At 47.3% G+C, this 12,129-nt stretch overlaps 1 protein-coding gene across 1 annotated transcript in view; it reads right to left on the reverse strand.

Annotated features, from left to right (window-relative positions):
- Positions 1-12,129, reverse strand: part of PLA1A (phospholipase A1 member A) — a 32,150-nt gene that overhangs the window by 3,303 nt on the left and 16,718 nt on the right. Inside the window, 4 exon segments of the mRNA NM_001131392.1 lie at positions 1,300-1,408; positions 7,121-7,210; positions 8,565-8,732; positions 10,630-10,719. Of these exon segments, the coding sequence (NP_001124864.1) occupies positions 1,300-1,408; positions 7,121-7,210; positions 8,565-8,732; positions 10,630-10,719 (457 nt within the window).

The raw sequence follows: 12,129 nt of genomic DNA on the forward strand, positions 1-12,129 counted from the left end.
CCTCACACCATCCCCATAACCCCAAATCTGTGCTCCACACACACCAGAGGTGTCACATTCTCCCTAAGCCTGGCCTGGGTAGCTCCGGGAAAGCCTGCTCATCATTTCCTTAGACTCAGTCAGACTCTGTCTTCTATGCTGTCACTCTCAGGGCATTGCTTACACATTTAAGTGTGTGTGCACTAGTCATTTCTCTGTTTGCTCTGGATTGATCTATTCCCCTGCAGGTTCCCCCACCAGCAGGTTCCAGCGAGGTCTAACCCAGTGGAAGCATGCTCAGGTGGGTGGCTGCTTTGGGCAGGGGTTCCAGAGGGGCTGCACTTCCCATGGGTTCAGCTCCTGCCAAGCAGCCTTCCCTGTGGACCCAGCTTTGCTAACGCCACTCCTGCTTTGTCCCTCTAGCCTAGGGTTGTAGTGGCTCCTGTTGTGAGTAATCTCTGCATTGTGTCCCCATCTCTGTTTTCCAGCTCATCCAACACACTTGTAATGAGTTTGCTGTGCTAAATTCCTTCTCTGGGACCTCCTCTGTTTTCCTGACCGGACTCTGACTGAGACAGTGACATTATCTGACAGTCTGTCTCCCCCTGGCTTGTGAATAACTAACCGGTTGCTTTTTAAAGAAGCATGCACCATGGCTGCTGACTTCTTATCCCCTGCAGGCTGTGGCTCCCTACAGTTGGGGTTCTTTGCCCTCTCACTTCAAGTGTAGTCCCACCAGCCCCCAAGCCCAAGTCTGCCCCAACAAAGGAAGGGAATGATTAGCCCCAGTTCCAGGAATCACCCAGCCTCAAGCCTTCCTGGCCGCTAGTCTGGCCCTCAGCTCGCACTCCTTTGCTGACTGACCCTGTGCCTCAGATTCCATTCTGGTAACTGACCCAGAACTGCTCTCCTTTCCCAGGAGTGGGTGCTCTCCAGGCTCTGGCTAGCCCTCCCTGGGATGGTGACTGAGGCCCTCCTCCCTACTGACATCCCTGATACCCGCACTGTCTGGATTCCAGAGTACTGTTTCCTCTCAGGGACCTGATTCCTATGTCCTCTCCACATGTTGGGACATGCCATCCCTGCTGCCTGCCTGCCCTGCCTACTCTCGTCTGAATCTATTATATTTGGACCCACTACTGAGCAGCTCCTCAGCATGTGTCTGTGGCTGGATCTATAGTAGGTGCTGCCCCCAGCCAAGCCGGCTGGGTCCATGCATCAGCAATCACACAGTCCCTGACCTGGGATGTCTATGTGTGTAAAATGAAAAAGTAACCAGCTCCTAAGGGGAAGGGTCAACCAGGTGGGACACTTACGTACATGGTGATCTTAGATGAAGAGGTGACGTTACTGCTAAGGAAAGTAACCTCGATGTTGGTGTCCTTGTTTCTCAGTTCCTTCAAGTGAAACTCCACGAGGCTGTGATGCACTAGGAAACCAAAGCACAACAGAGACTGGCCAGAGGGCAGAAGGTACAATGGGCAAAAATCCCAGAGAGCAGCAGTGTAGTTGGGAATCTTGGCTCTATCTCTTAGTAGCTGTGTGCCCAGGAGCAGACTACCTATAATCTCAGATCCTCAGTTTCCTCAAGTGTAAACTGAGGATAATAAAAATAGACACTTGGCCAGGGGCAGTGGTTCACGCCTGTAATCCCAGCACTTTGGGAGGCCTAGGCGGGTGGATCACCTGAGGTCAGGAGTTTGAGACCAGCCTGACCAACATGGTGAAACCCCATCTCTACTAAAAATATAAAAATTAGCTAGGTGTGGTGGCACACGCCTGTAATCCCAGCTACTCAGGAGGCTGAGACAGGAGAATCACTTGAACTCAGGAGGCGGAGGTTGCAGTGAGCAGAAATTGCACCACTGCACTCCAGCCTGGGTGGCAGAGCAAGACTCCGCTTCAAAAAAAAAAAAAAAGATACCCTAGGTATGAAATAAGTGGGTTAATATGTATGAAGTCCTCAGGACCGTGCCTGTGCCTAGGAAGCATTCAGTAATGTTAGTTTTTGTTATTTTGTAATACTAATGTTTTACTTCCCCTTGTTTGCTGACGTATTCATGGTGGGATGATCTTGAATGAGCCAAAATGCATCTATCATGTATGGCTATCCTTTGAATGTTTGTGTACCCTCCAAATTCATGTTTAAACTGAATGCTCTGTGCAACAGTATTGAGAGGTGGGGCCTTTGAGGGAAGGGATTAAGTCATGAAGGCTCTACTATCATGAATGAAATAGTGCCTTATAGAAGGGCTCAAGGGAATTGGCAAGGCCCTTTTTTGACCTTCTGCCTTCTGCTGTGTGTTAACGCAGTGTCTGTCCCCTCTGGAGAATGCAACAGCAAAGCACCTTCTTGGAAGCAGAGAGTGCAACCCTTATAGACATGGAATGCTGGCACCTTGATCTGGGACTTCCCAGCCTCCAGAGTTGCGGGAAAATAAATTTCTGAGTTTTGTAAGTTACCCAGTTTCAGGTACTGTGTCATAGTAGCACAAATAGACGAAGACATAAACTAAAGATTTAACTCATAAGGTCAGGCGCGGTGGCTCACTCCTCTAATCCCAGCACTTTGGGAGGCCAAGGCGGGCGGATCACCTGAGGTCAGGAGTTTGAGACCAGCCTAGCCAACATGGTGAAACCCTCTCTACTAAAAATATAAAAATTAGCCAGGCATAGTGGCAGGCACTCGTAACCCCAGCTACTAGGGAGGCTGAGGCAGGAGAAGCACTTGAACCCCAGAGGCACAGGTTGCAGTGAGCCGAGATGGCGCCGTTGCACTCCAGCCTGGGTGACAAGAGTGAAACTCTGTCCCAAAAAAAAAAAAAAAAAAAAAAGACAGAGAGAATTAACTCATAAAATATAGCAACAGCCCTGCTCCCTCTCCATACACCCAGCGTCAGGGAAGCAGGCTGTGTGTGTAGGAGACTGCTCCTCTCCCTGCGGCCACTGGTTACCTGTGTGGCATCCAGACTCTCCCTTGAGCAGCATGGACGCTGGAGCTCTCAAAGTGAGTGTTGCCAACATAGACTGGGTGTACAGCCTGGGCCACGGTGATACCCCTGGGACCTGCTGTCCCTCTGGCAAGAGAAGGTAAGAAAGATTACAGGCCAGGCATGGTGGCTCATGCCTGAAATCCTAGTACTTTGAGAGGCCAAGGTGGGCAGACCACTTGAGCCTAGGAGTTCAAGACCAGCCTGGGCCACATGGCAAGACCCAGTCTCTACAAAGAAACAAAAACAAAAAATTAGCTGGGCATGTGGTGTGTACCTGTAGTCCCAGCTATTTGGGAGGCTGAGGTGGGAGGATCACCTGAGCCCAAGAGGTTGTAGCTGCAGTGAACCGTGACTGTGCCACCACACTCCAGCCTGGGTGACAGTGGGAGACTCCGTCTCAAAAAAAAATCAAAATTAACAATTTTAAGGAAAGCCAGGCGCAGTGGCTCACGCCTGTAATCCCAGCCCTTTGGGAAGCTAAGGCAGGCAGATCACCTGAGGTCAGGAGTTCGAGACCAGCCTGGCCAACATGGTGAAACCCCATCTCTACTAAAAATACAAAAAAATTAGCCGGGCATGGTCGCGGATGCCTGCAGTCCCAGCTACTCGGGAGGCTGAGGCAGAAGAATTGCTTGAACTCAAGAGGCGGAGGTTGCAGTGAGCCAAGATCGTGCCACTGCACTCCAGCCTAGGTGACAGAGCAAGACTCTGTCTCTAAATAAATAAATAAATAAGAAAAGAAATATTACAGTTTCCCTAACACACTGTCTTTTTCTTTTTATTAAGGGATAGGTGCACCTGGTGGCATTTTGCAATCACTTTAGTCTCAGGGAATTTTCCCAGGCTCCTTTGGTGATGCAAAGCTAGAGATGCAATCCTTCGCCTCTCCTCTACCTGTACTTTTTCATTTGCCATATTTTATGGGCTAACATTGGGTAGGGGAATATAAACTGGATGCAGGTGAACTCAGCACTAAGTTGAAGGAGTGCTATGGCACATCTGGGCTCCCTGGGGTTGGGAACAGGGCTCACAAAAAGGTGCCAAGATGCCAAGAACCCACAAGAAGAAAGGAGCCTTGAATGCTTCCCCTCCACAGAGGAGGACATCTGACACCACACCCCATCTGTCTCTCCTTCTCAGATGTTACTATGGGATATCAATTGTTATGGGGATGGGCAAGGGCTGAACTGGAAAGGATGATATTTGCAATGTGGAAAAAATAGCTAACTTACAGAAGCTTTAGGAATTTAATTGTCAGGGTTGAGTTTGCTATATTATATTATTAATACTTCTTCCTTTGCTAGCAAGTATCATTGATTAAGAAAGTTTTCTAAGATTCTTTCTTCTTCTTCTTCTTCTCCTTCTTCTTCTTCTTCTTCTTCTTCTTCTTCTTCTTCTTCTTCTTCTTCTCCTTCTCCTTCTCCTTCTCCTTCTCCTTCTCCTTCTCCTTCTCCTTCTCCTTCTCCTTCTCCTTCTCCTTCTCCTTCTCCTTCTCCTTCTCCTTCTCCTTCTCCTTCTCCTTCTCCTTCTCCTTCTCCTTCTCCTTCTCCTTCTCCTTCTCCTGCTTCTTCTTCTTCTCTTTCTTCAGAAACAGGTTCTTACTCTCTTGCCCAGGCTGGAATGCACTGGCACAATCAGCTCACTGCAGCCTTGAACTCCTGGGCTCAAGCAATCCTCCCACCTCAGCCTCCCTAGTAGCAAGGACTACAGGTGAGCACCATCCTGCCTGGCTAATTGTAAACAATTTTTGTAGAGACTGGGTCTCACTATGTTACCCAGGCTGGTCTCGAACTCCTGTCCTCAAGCAACCCTCCCACCTCAGCCTCCCAAAGTGCTGGGATTACAGACGTGAGCCACTGCGCCTGGCCTGCTTCTTTCTTCACTTACCCTGGAGGCCCCAAGGGAGCCAGGCCTAATGTTGGGTGGGTGGGAATTAGTGGAATCAAATCTGCACAGGAACATGTCTCATGTCATACAACACAGAGTCCTGAGTGGTTGGTCAGGAGCCTGGATCCAAGGCCCAACCCTGCTGCTTACAAGCCATGCTGTCTTGCCTAAGACACTGAGCCTCTCCATGCCTCAGTTCCCTCATCTACAAGCAATAGCCCCCAACTTATCACACAGGACATGGTAAGGATGGAGTGAAGTAATGGAGAGAAGGTACACTATGTGAAAAACTGTTCTATGAGGGACTATATTGTTTAAAAATTATTATTTGGTAGAAGGTCCTCTGCCCATGCTGGCGCATGCGTGGCACAGGTCAACATTGCTGAAGTCAAAGCAGGCCAAGGGTGCTAGGCGTGGGAGCCCAGTGCCATGATGGCCTGAGAGTGGCTGGAGAGCTGCTGATCCCTACCCTCTCCCTACCCATATCTGTCCAGGGAGAGCAGGGAGGACTCCGCTTCCATCCCTAGAAGTGACAGCTCAAGGCAGAGCATGCCTGTTTATGTGCCCCTCTGTGGTTTTGGAACCAACAGGGCTATGCTTCTGAAGGTGTGGAGAGGTGATCTCACAACAAATATGAAACAGTCAGAAAAAGTATGGCCCTGTGAACCCCCTCAGCAGGGAACTTAACATGCTGTTAGTCTCCAGGCATTCCCCACACTTTCCTGCCAGGTATATTCTTAGCTGCACAGACACAGAGGCACCAGCTCAGGTTCCTGTGAATCTGCCCAGCAGCTGGAATTAGAAGTCAGGACATCTGGTCCTGGCAGCACCACCTCCACCACCAGACAAAACATCCTCCCGCATGCCACCTCTGATGGGATGGCGCTGACAGAAGGGGAGCTGAGACATACAGCCTGCAGACAGCAGGTTCTCAGAAGATGGAAGCATGGTGGTGGTGAGGAAGGACTATAGAGTTTAGAGTCAGGAGACCTGGAGTTGAGTTCTGACCTTTTCACCCAGCCGTGGAGCCTTGGGCATGCCACTTAGTCTCTCAGAGCTTCCCTTTCCTTACGTCTCCCAGTTGGGTTGTTGAATGAGCTGATAAGGACGTGAAAAGCCCACAGTTGACTCTGTAGTCCACTTTGCTCCTAAGAGGTAGCCAAAAATTTTCTCTGGCATGAAGATAGAAACACCCTAACTATTCTCCCAAATTCTCTGATTGACTAAGGGATGGAAATTATTACTGATTGGGTTCCAGTCCCTGTGCTAGTGATCTCCTGTGCGCCATTTTATTTTATACTCACAACTGGTTCTTTAAAGTAGGTACTGTTATGGTTCCCATTTTCACATAAGGATATAGAGTTCAGAGAGTTTAAATAACTTGTTCCTGATCACACAGCTGGTAAGTGGAGAAGCTGAGATTTGAATCCAGGTCCAGGTGAGCACAGAGTCTGAGCTCTGGGCTCCATGTCATACGGCACCAGGCCTTCTAGTACCAGGAAGATATTTTCACAAAGATCCCTTCACTGACTCGACACAAGCTGATCAGAAAATCAGTTAAAATTGGGTGGCATATAGTTTATCATCCAAACCAGCATACTTTATCCTGTACACATGATAAAGCAGACAGGACCCCAGGATAACCAGCATAAACCAGGAAGTATAGTCACCCTAGTTAAGATGCACATAGCATAGGGAAGGATGATGGTTCAGCTTGTAATGTATTTCATGGATTCTGGACACATTTTTATTTCACATTTCACATCGTTACAATCACCAGCATCCTAGCTTCAAAGAAATGCCATGGTTAGGAGCAACAGTGAGAAGCTGGAATGCATCTGTGAAGGGGAAGGAGACCAGAGGGAAAGGTTCAGTATTCCCCAGGGACCCCGACCTTGGAGGCTGCCAGGGTGAGAACCACATAGGGTGGGCGCCAAGAAGTGGGAAATGAGAGTGCAGAAAGGAGGCGACCAGAGGACACTCCTAAACACCACTCGAGAGAGAAGACCCACTGGAGGGTAAATTTTGAGGGTAAGAGGAAATAGGGTCAGTAGATAGACGGTAAGAAGCCCCCAAGTCCTCGTCTGAAGAGCAATCGGTTGGACTCACTCTGAAAGTTTTGGTTCAGACCAAGGGCTGTTGCCACGCCTCCGGTGATACCTTTGCCCTTATCATTCATTCCCACCCAGGCTACCACACTAGGCTGGAATCCTCTGGTGGTGCCCTGGCAGAGCTGAGCTCATGCATTTCCCCCTACTCACTGCAGTACGGAGCACTGGAAGTAGTCAGGAGGTAGACTTTCACTTCCTTGGGGAGCGGCTCTATCTTGACACCACCTTGTTCCACAAGTCCTGGAAATAAAGAAACAAAGACAGCAGAGTCCTGAGAAGGCTATCTTAGGGTCCCAAAACACCCAGCCACGTGTTTATTAATTCATGCACCCATTTATTCCACAGACATCTACACTGTACACGCACTATGTGCTGTATTCTGAGGTGAGTCCTGGGATCCCAGCAACTCGGTCCAGTGGGCAGTAAACACGCACATAAATGGAAGTATGCTTTTCAGATCATCTGACTCATTCTTGGCAGGTAATTATAAGAAATCTGACACTAATCTGTCTCTAACTTGCAAAACCAATCTCCTATAGTAGTTGTTTTCATGACATTTATATCCCGTGCAGTGGGAGCACGGTGAAGCAGGAAGTGTTTGACCTGAAGACTAGTGGATGACAGGTGGGGAGAGGGCATCCTGGGAAGAGAGTATGGTTAGGACCAAGGCACACAGGTGAGGAAGCCCGATGTACACTTGGAAGCACAAGTAGGTAGCACCACCAGGTGTTCAGTGCAAGAGAAAGTGTAGTGAGAGATGAGGCTGGGCAGACAGTGTGAGGTGGCTGTTATGTCTGGGGTCCATGGCATCTAGGGGAAACTGACATATGCACAATGAGTAGGAAATAATGATGACTGGTTCTATCATTGGAAGCTACCCTACTTTACTATTTTGTCAAGCTGGTACCCATTTCACTCATATAAGCAGTGACAAGCTGCTGCAGTTGAGTGGCAGCCAGGGGTAGCGGGAAGTGAGAGAGTGCGGGAGGGAGAGAAACAATTTCCAGTGCCCAGGAGTTTTTCCTGGAGCTCTCCATCCTGGATAACCACAGGATATTCGTAGCAATGGTCTACACAAGTGAGTTAGAGGCCAGATCCTGCAGCCTTCCTGGCATCCTTTCCCCAGACTGGCCTGGATCATCCAGGAAGGTGCCCAAGTCCCCCAGCAACTAGGCATCCCCCCAGCTGCCATGAGGCCACCAGAATATCTGACCTCTAATGTGGGTCTTGTGTTCCACTCTTAGGGATTCCCCACCACACAGAGATTTAGGGTCTACGAAGAACTGGAGAATGGCCAGAAGTGAGAAAGACCTATAGGCAGCATCTGGTCTGAGAGTGGTGGAACCTGTATGTGGGAAGGGTGTGTGGGGGGCAAGGATGGCCATAGGGAACACTATAGAGAGTGAGGGGTGGGGCACGAGAACCAACCATCCACCTCCAAGTAAGAACAGGCTGAGCACCTCATCACTTAATTTTCTTTTCCCCAATTGGATAGAATTCTTGACCATAGGAGATCAGGACATTAAGAGGGGACAACTAGCAGGGCTTGAACTTCCCCACATTGTCAAAGGAAGTCAAAGGGGTAGCACTTTACCTATCCTTGGGCAGGAAAGCAGAAAAGGGTTAAAGCAATCCAGACAGCGTCCAGCAAGGAAGGCCTTGTAGCTGGCACAGGGAAAGGCCATCAGTGGACAGGAATTCTCCAGGGCGCTGATGTAGAGGTGCACAGCCCTCATGTGATCACAGATCAGATAACTATAACCTGAACAGAGAAAAAACACAACCAAGGTTTCAGTCAAGACAAATGGAAATCTATGCTGTTTACCGAAACTCTATTGAATTTTATATTCCAGCAAGCTGTAAATACATGCTTGGGAGTCCCCTCAAATCACTTTTTCAAAATATTAGTGTACATGGTTACTACATTCTACTTTTTTCATTTTACTTTTCCTGAGATACGTAAGCATAATCCATCAAGAAAATTGCTTGATTTGAGATGCATTCTTTTTTTTCTTTTTTTTGAGATGGAATCTCACTCCGTCACCCAGGCTGGAGTGTAATGGCATGATCTTGGGCCACTGCAACTCTGCCTCCTGGGTTTAAGCAATTTTCCTGCTTCAGTCTCCTGAGTAGCTGGGATTACAGATGAACACCATCACACCTCACAAATTTTTGTATTTTTCATAGAAACAGGGTTTTGCCATGTTGGCCAGGCTGGTCTCAAACTCCTGACCTCAGGTGATCCACCTGCCTCAACCTCCGAGAGTGCTGAGATTACAGGTGTGAGCCACCGTGCCTGGCCTTGAGATGGATTATATGATCATGCAAACTCTTCTTCATAAAATGGGAATATATAGAGAGTTGATGATGCTGCCCCACTTCTCAAAATGGGTATTTGTGCATATTTTTACCTCCATTATCATCAGCCATACAACCAATTTTTTACAACCTCATTATACCCTACCCAGCAGTGAGACTGCTGCATCAGCCATGGTTTGTGGTCACTCTCTACAGCCAATGTGCTGAGACTCACTGGGCCAAATGACTGATATGCTGAATTTGTCAAATATCCCAGTTTACCAAAACTTAGTTCACTGTTATTTACTATTTAAGTTTGCAGCATTCAACATTGGATAAATTGGCTGGAACTAAGAAGTATGTGGTGAGCTACAACTCCAGGGTCCTGGGGTCTTCAAACTCTCCCTGCACCTTGAGACCTCGTTGCTGAGACCTGCAACCAAGGCCAAGCAATATTTTGACTTTCCTTTCCCCTGTGGTTGAGACACTCTGTATGGCCAAGCTCTTTCCAGTTGCAACAGGGAGCTGGGGCAGAGACAAACTAAACCCTTCTCAAATTGTGTTATGAAGAAAAAATGAAAAGTGGTCAATTGAAATGCCACCAAATCTTCAAAAGCCATTGAAACCAAACTATCCTATTTTATCAGAATTGCTGAGAAATTCACAAATTGCGAAAAGAAGCATGTTTTTGGAAAACTAGTAAATTTGGTAAAATAGATCAGTAGTTATTCAGTAAGATTGTCAAAGGAATCCTTAAAATGTTAGAAATTTGGTAAAGCAAGAAAAGACTAAAAACATAGTAAACAGAAATCAGCATTTTAAATTTTTATATGAAATGCTGATATATTGGCTATATTCATAAGATATAAGAAAACCAAATAATTATTGATCTTAGCTTTTGACAAATTTAGTCTGCTAAGAATATATCAATAACTATATTAAAAAGAACATTCCAGGAGGCCGTATTTAAAGAGAGGAAATGTACAGTCATTGAATGTGTTCAAAATGATCATCTTGAAAACAATTTTAGAGAACTGTTGGAGTTGGTAAATGTGGTGAAATGGCTGGGCAGTGAATTGATCCTTCTGCTCACCAGCTTTGGGCATGATGGCTTGCCTCTGCCACAGCAAGGCTCTGTAGAGGATGCAGTTGGTGTGGACTGTGCTACACCCTCCCCTCAAATGCCTGGGCTCTGAAGACATCCATCCTTGAATACATTCTGAGTAAAGCATTATGGGACACAGCAAAGGACACTGTCAAGCAGACCCTCTATGGCCCACTATGGCTGACTCAACACAAAAGCTGTTGGTGAATTCCAATCTCTGGGGTTGCCAAATACCAACTTTCACTGGCTTTCTGACCTGCGTAAAAGAAGGTGGGGCAGCCAGGTTGGTCTTGGCCTCCATTGACGAAGTAGTCCACATGTCCAACGGGAATCCGAATACCCAAATCTGAAAGGAGGCACAACTCCATTAACTTCCTTACTTCAGGGAGTCGGCTGGCAGCAGACCTCAAACTCTGACCTTGGGAGCCCACCCACTCTCTGCCACGTCACTTTTAAGTGCTGCAAGACTTCACAGGATGAGCCCTCAGACAGATTTCTTTTCTTTTCTTTTTCTTTTTTTTTTTTTGAGACTTTTTTTCTCTCTCTCTCTCTCGCTCTTGTCACCCAGGCTAGAGTGCAGTGGCGCGATCTTCTCTCACTGCAACCTCCGCCTCCCAGATTCAAGCGATTCTCCTGCTTCAGCAGGAGTAGCTGGGATTACAGGTGGATGCCCCCATGCCCGGCTAATTTTTGTATTTTTTTTAGTAGAGACAGGGTTTCACCATGTTAGCCAGGCTGGTCTTGAACTCTTGACCTCAGGTGATCCACCCGCCTCAGCCTCCCAGTTTTCTAAAGGGATTTTTCATGCTAAAAGGAACCAAAGAGATTCTGTTGGTAAGATGCTCATATTTGCCTAAGAAAATCAAGAAAAATATCCTGTAACACAAGTTTTTATAACTCAGTAAATGTTATAAACTTGGTAAATTTCCTCATTGAGTAGTTTTGGTTTTCCTTTGAATAATAGTTCAGATAAACGTGTATGGGGTCACATTTCCACAGTCTCCCCAAAAACATATCTTTGTGCTCTCCTGACTGAGTGGAAATAGGACGTGGCTCCAGAGCTGAGATAAGAGAGCATCCTCTGCCGTCTTTCTGTCCCTGTGTCCAACTCATGGACCCTCTGCTGTGGCAGAGTTGAGCCCTCAGACTGGCTCAGGCCCAGCTGCTGAAGACCCCGACTTTCTCCTTCTATCATCTGTCAGTATTGGAAGAAATTCATTGTGTATTATTTGGTTACTGCCATCGACCTGGAGGTTAAGCAATGACCTAGAAGCCATCCTTGAGTCTTGCCCTTCCCTCATACCCCACATGCAGCCCATCACGCGTCTAGTCAGCTCTACCTCCAAAACATATTTTGAATCTGTCTACTTCTCTCTGTCTTTCCTGCCACCACCTTTGCCCAAGCCACTATCATCTCTCACCCGGACCCCTACTACAGACACTCTCTAATGGGCATCCGGGCTTCCCTTCGTGACTCCTACGGTCCACGTAGCCTGTAAGCTCCATGTAGGCAGGGACCTCATTCAATGTGTTGATTGCTGCCGTATTCTCAGCACCTGCCACGTAGCTTAATAAATATTGATTGAATAAATAGAATGTTGTTTTTTTTTTAAGTCACATCAGGGAGAGGCTCCAACTTTGAAGGGGCCTGAGAGGCCTTGCTTAGGTAAATGGGTACCTAATAAGTCACATATTTAGCAAATTTAAGGACAGAAAGGATTCACTATTTTTTTTTTTTTTTTGAGACGGAGTCTTG

The sequence above is a fragment of the Pongo abelii genome, chromosome 2 (assembly GCF_028885655.2).
Source record: "Pongo abelii isolate AG06213 chromosome 2, NHGRI_mPonAbe1-v2.0_pri, whole genome shotgun sequence".
Taxonomy (NCBI): domain Eukaryota; kingdom Metazoa; phylum Chordata; class Mammalia; order Primates; family Hominidae; genus Pongo; species Pongo abelii.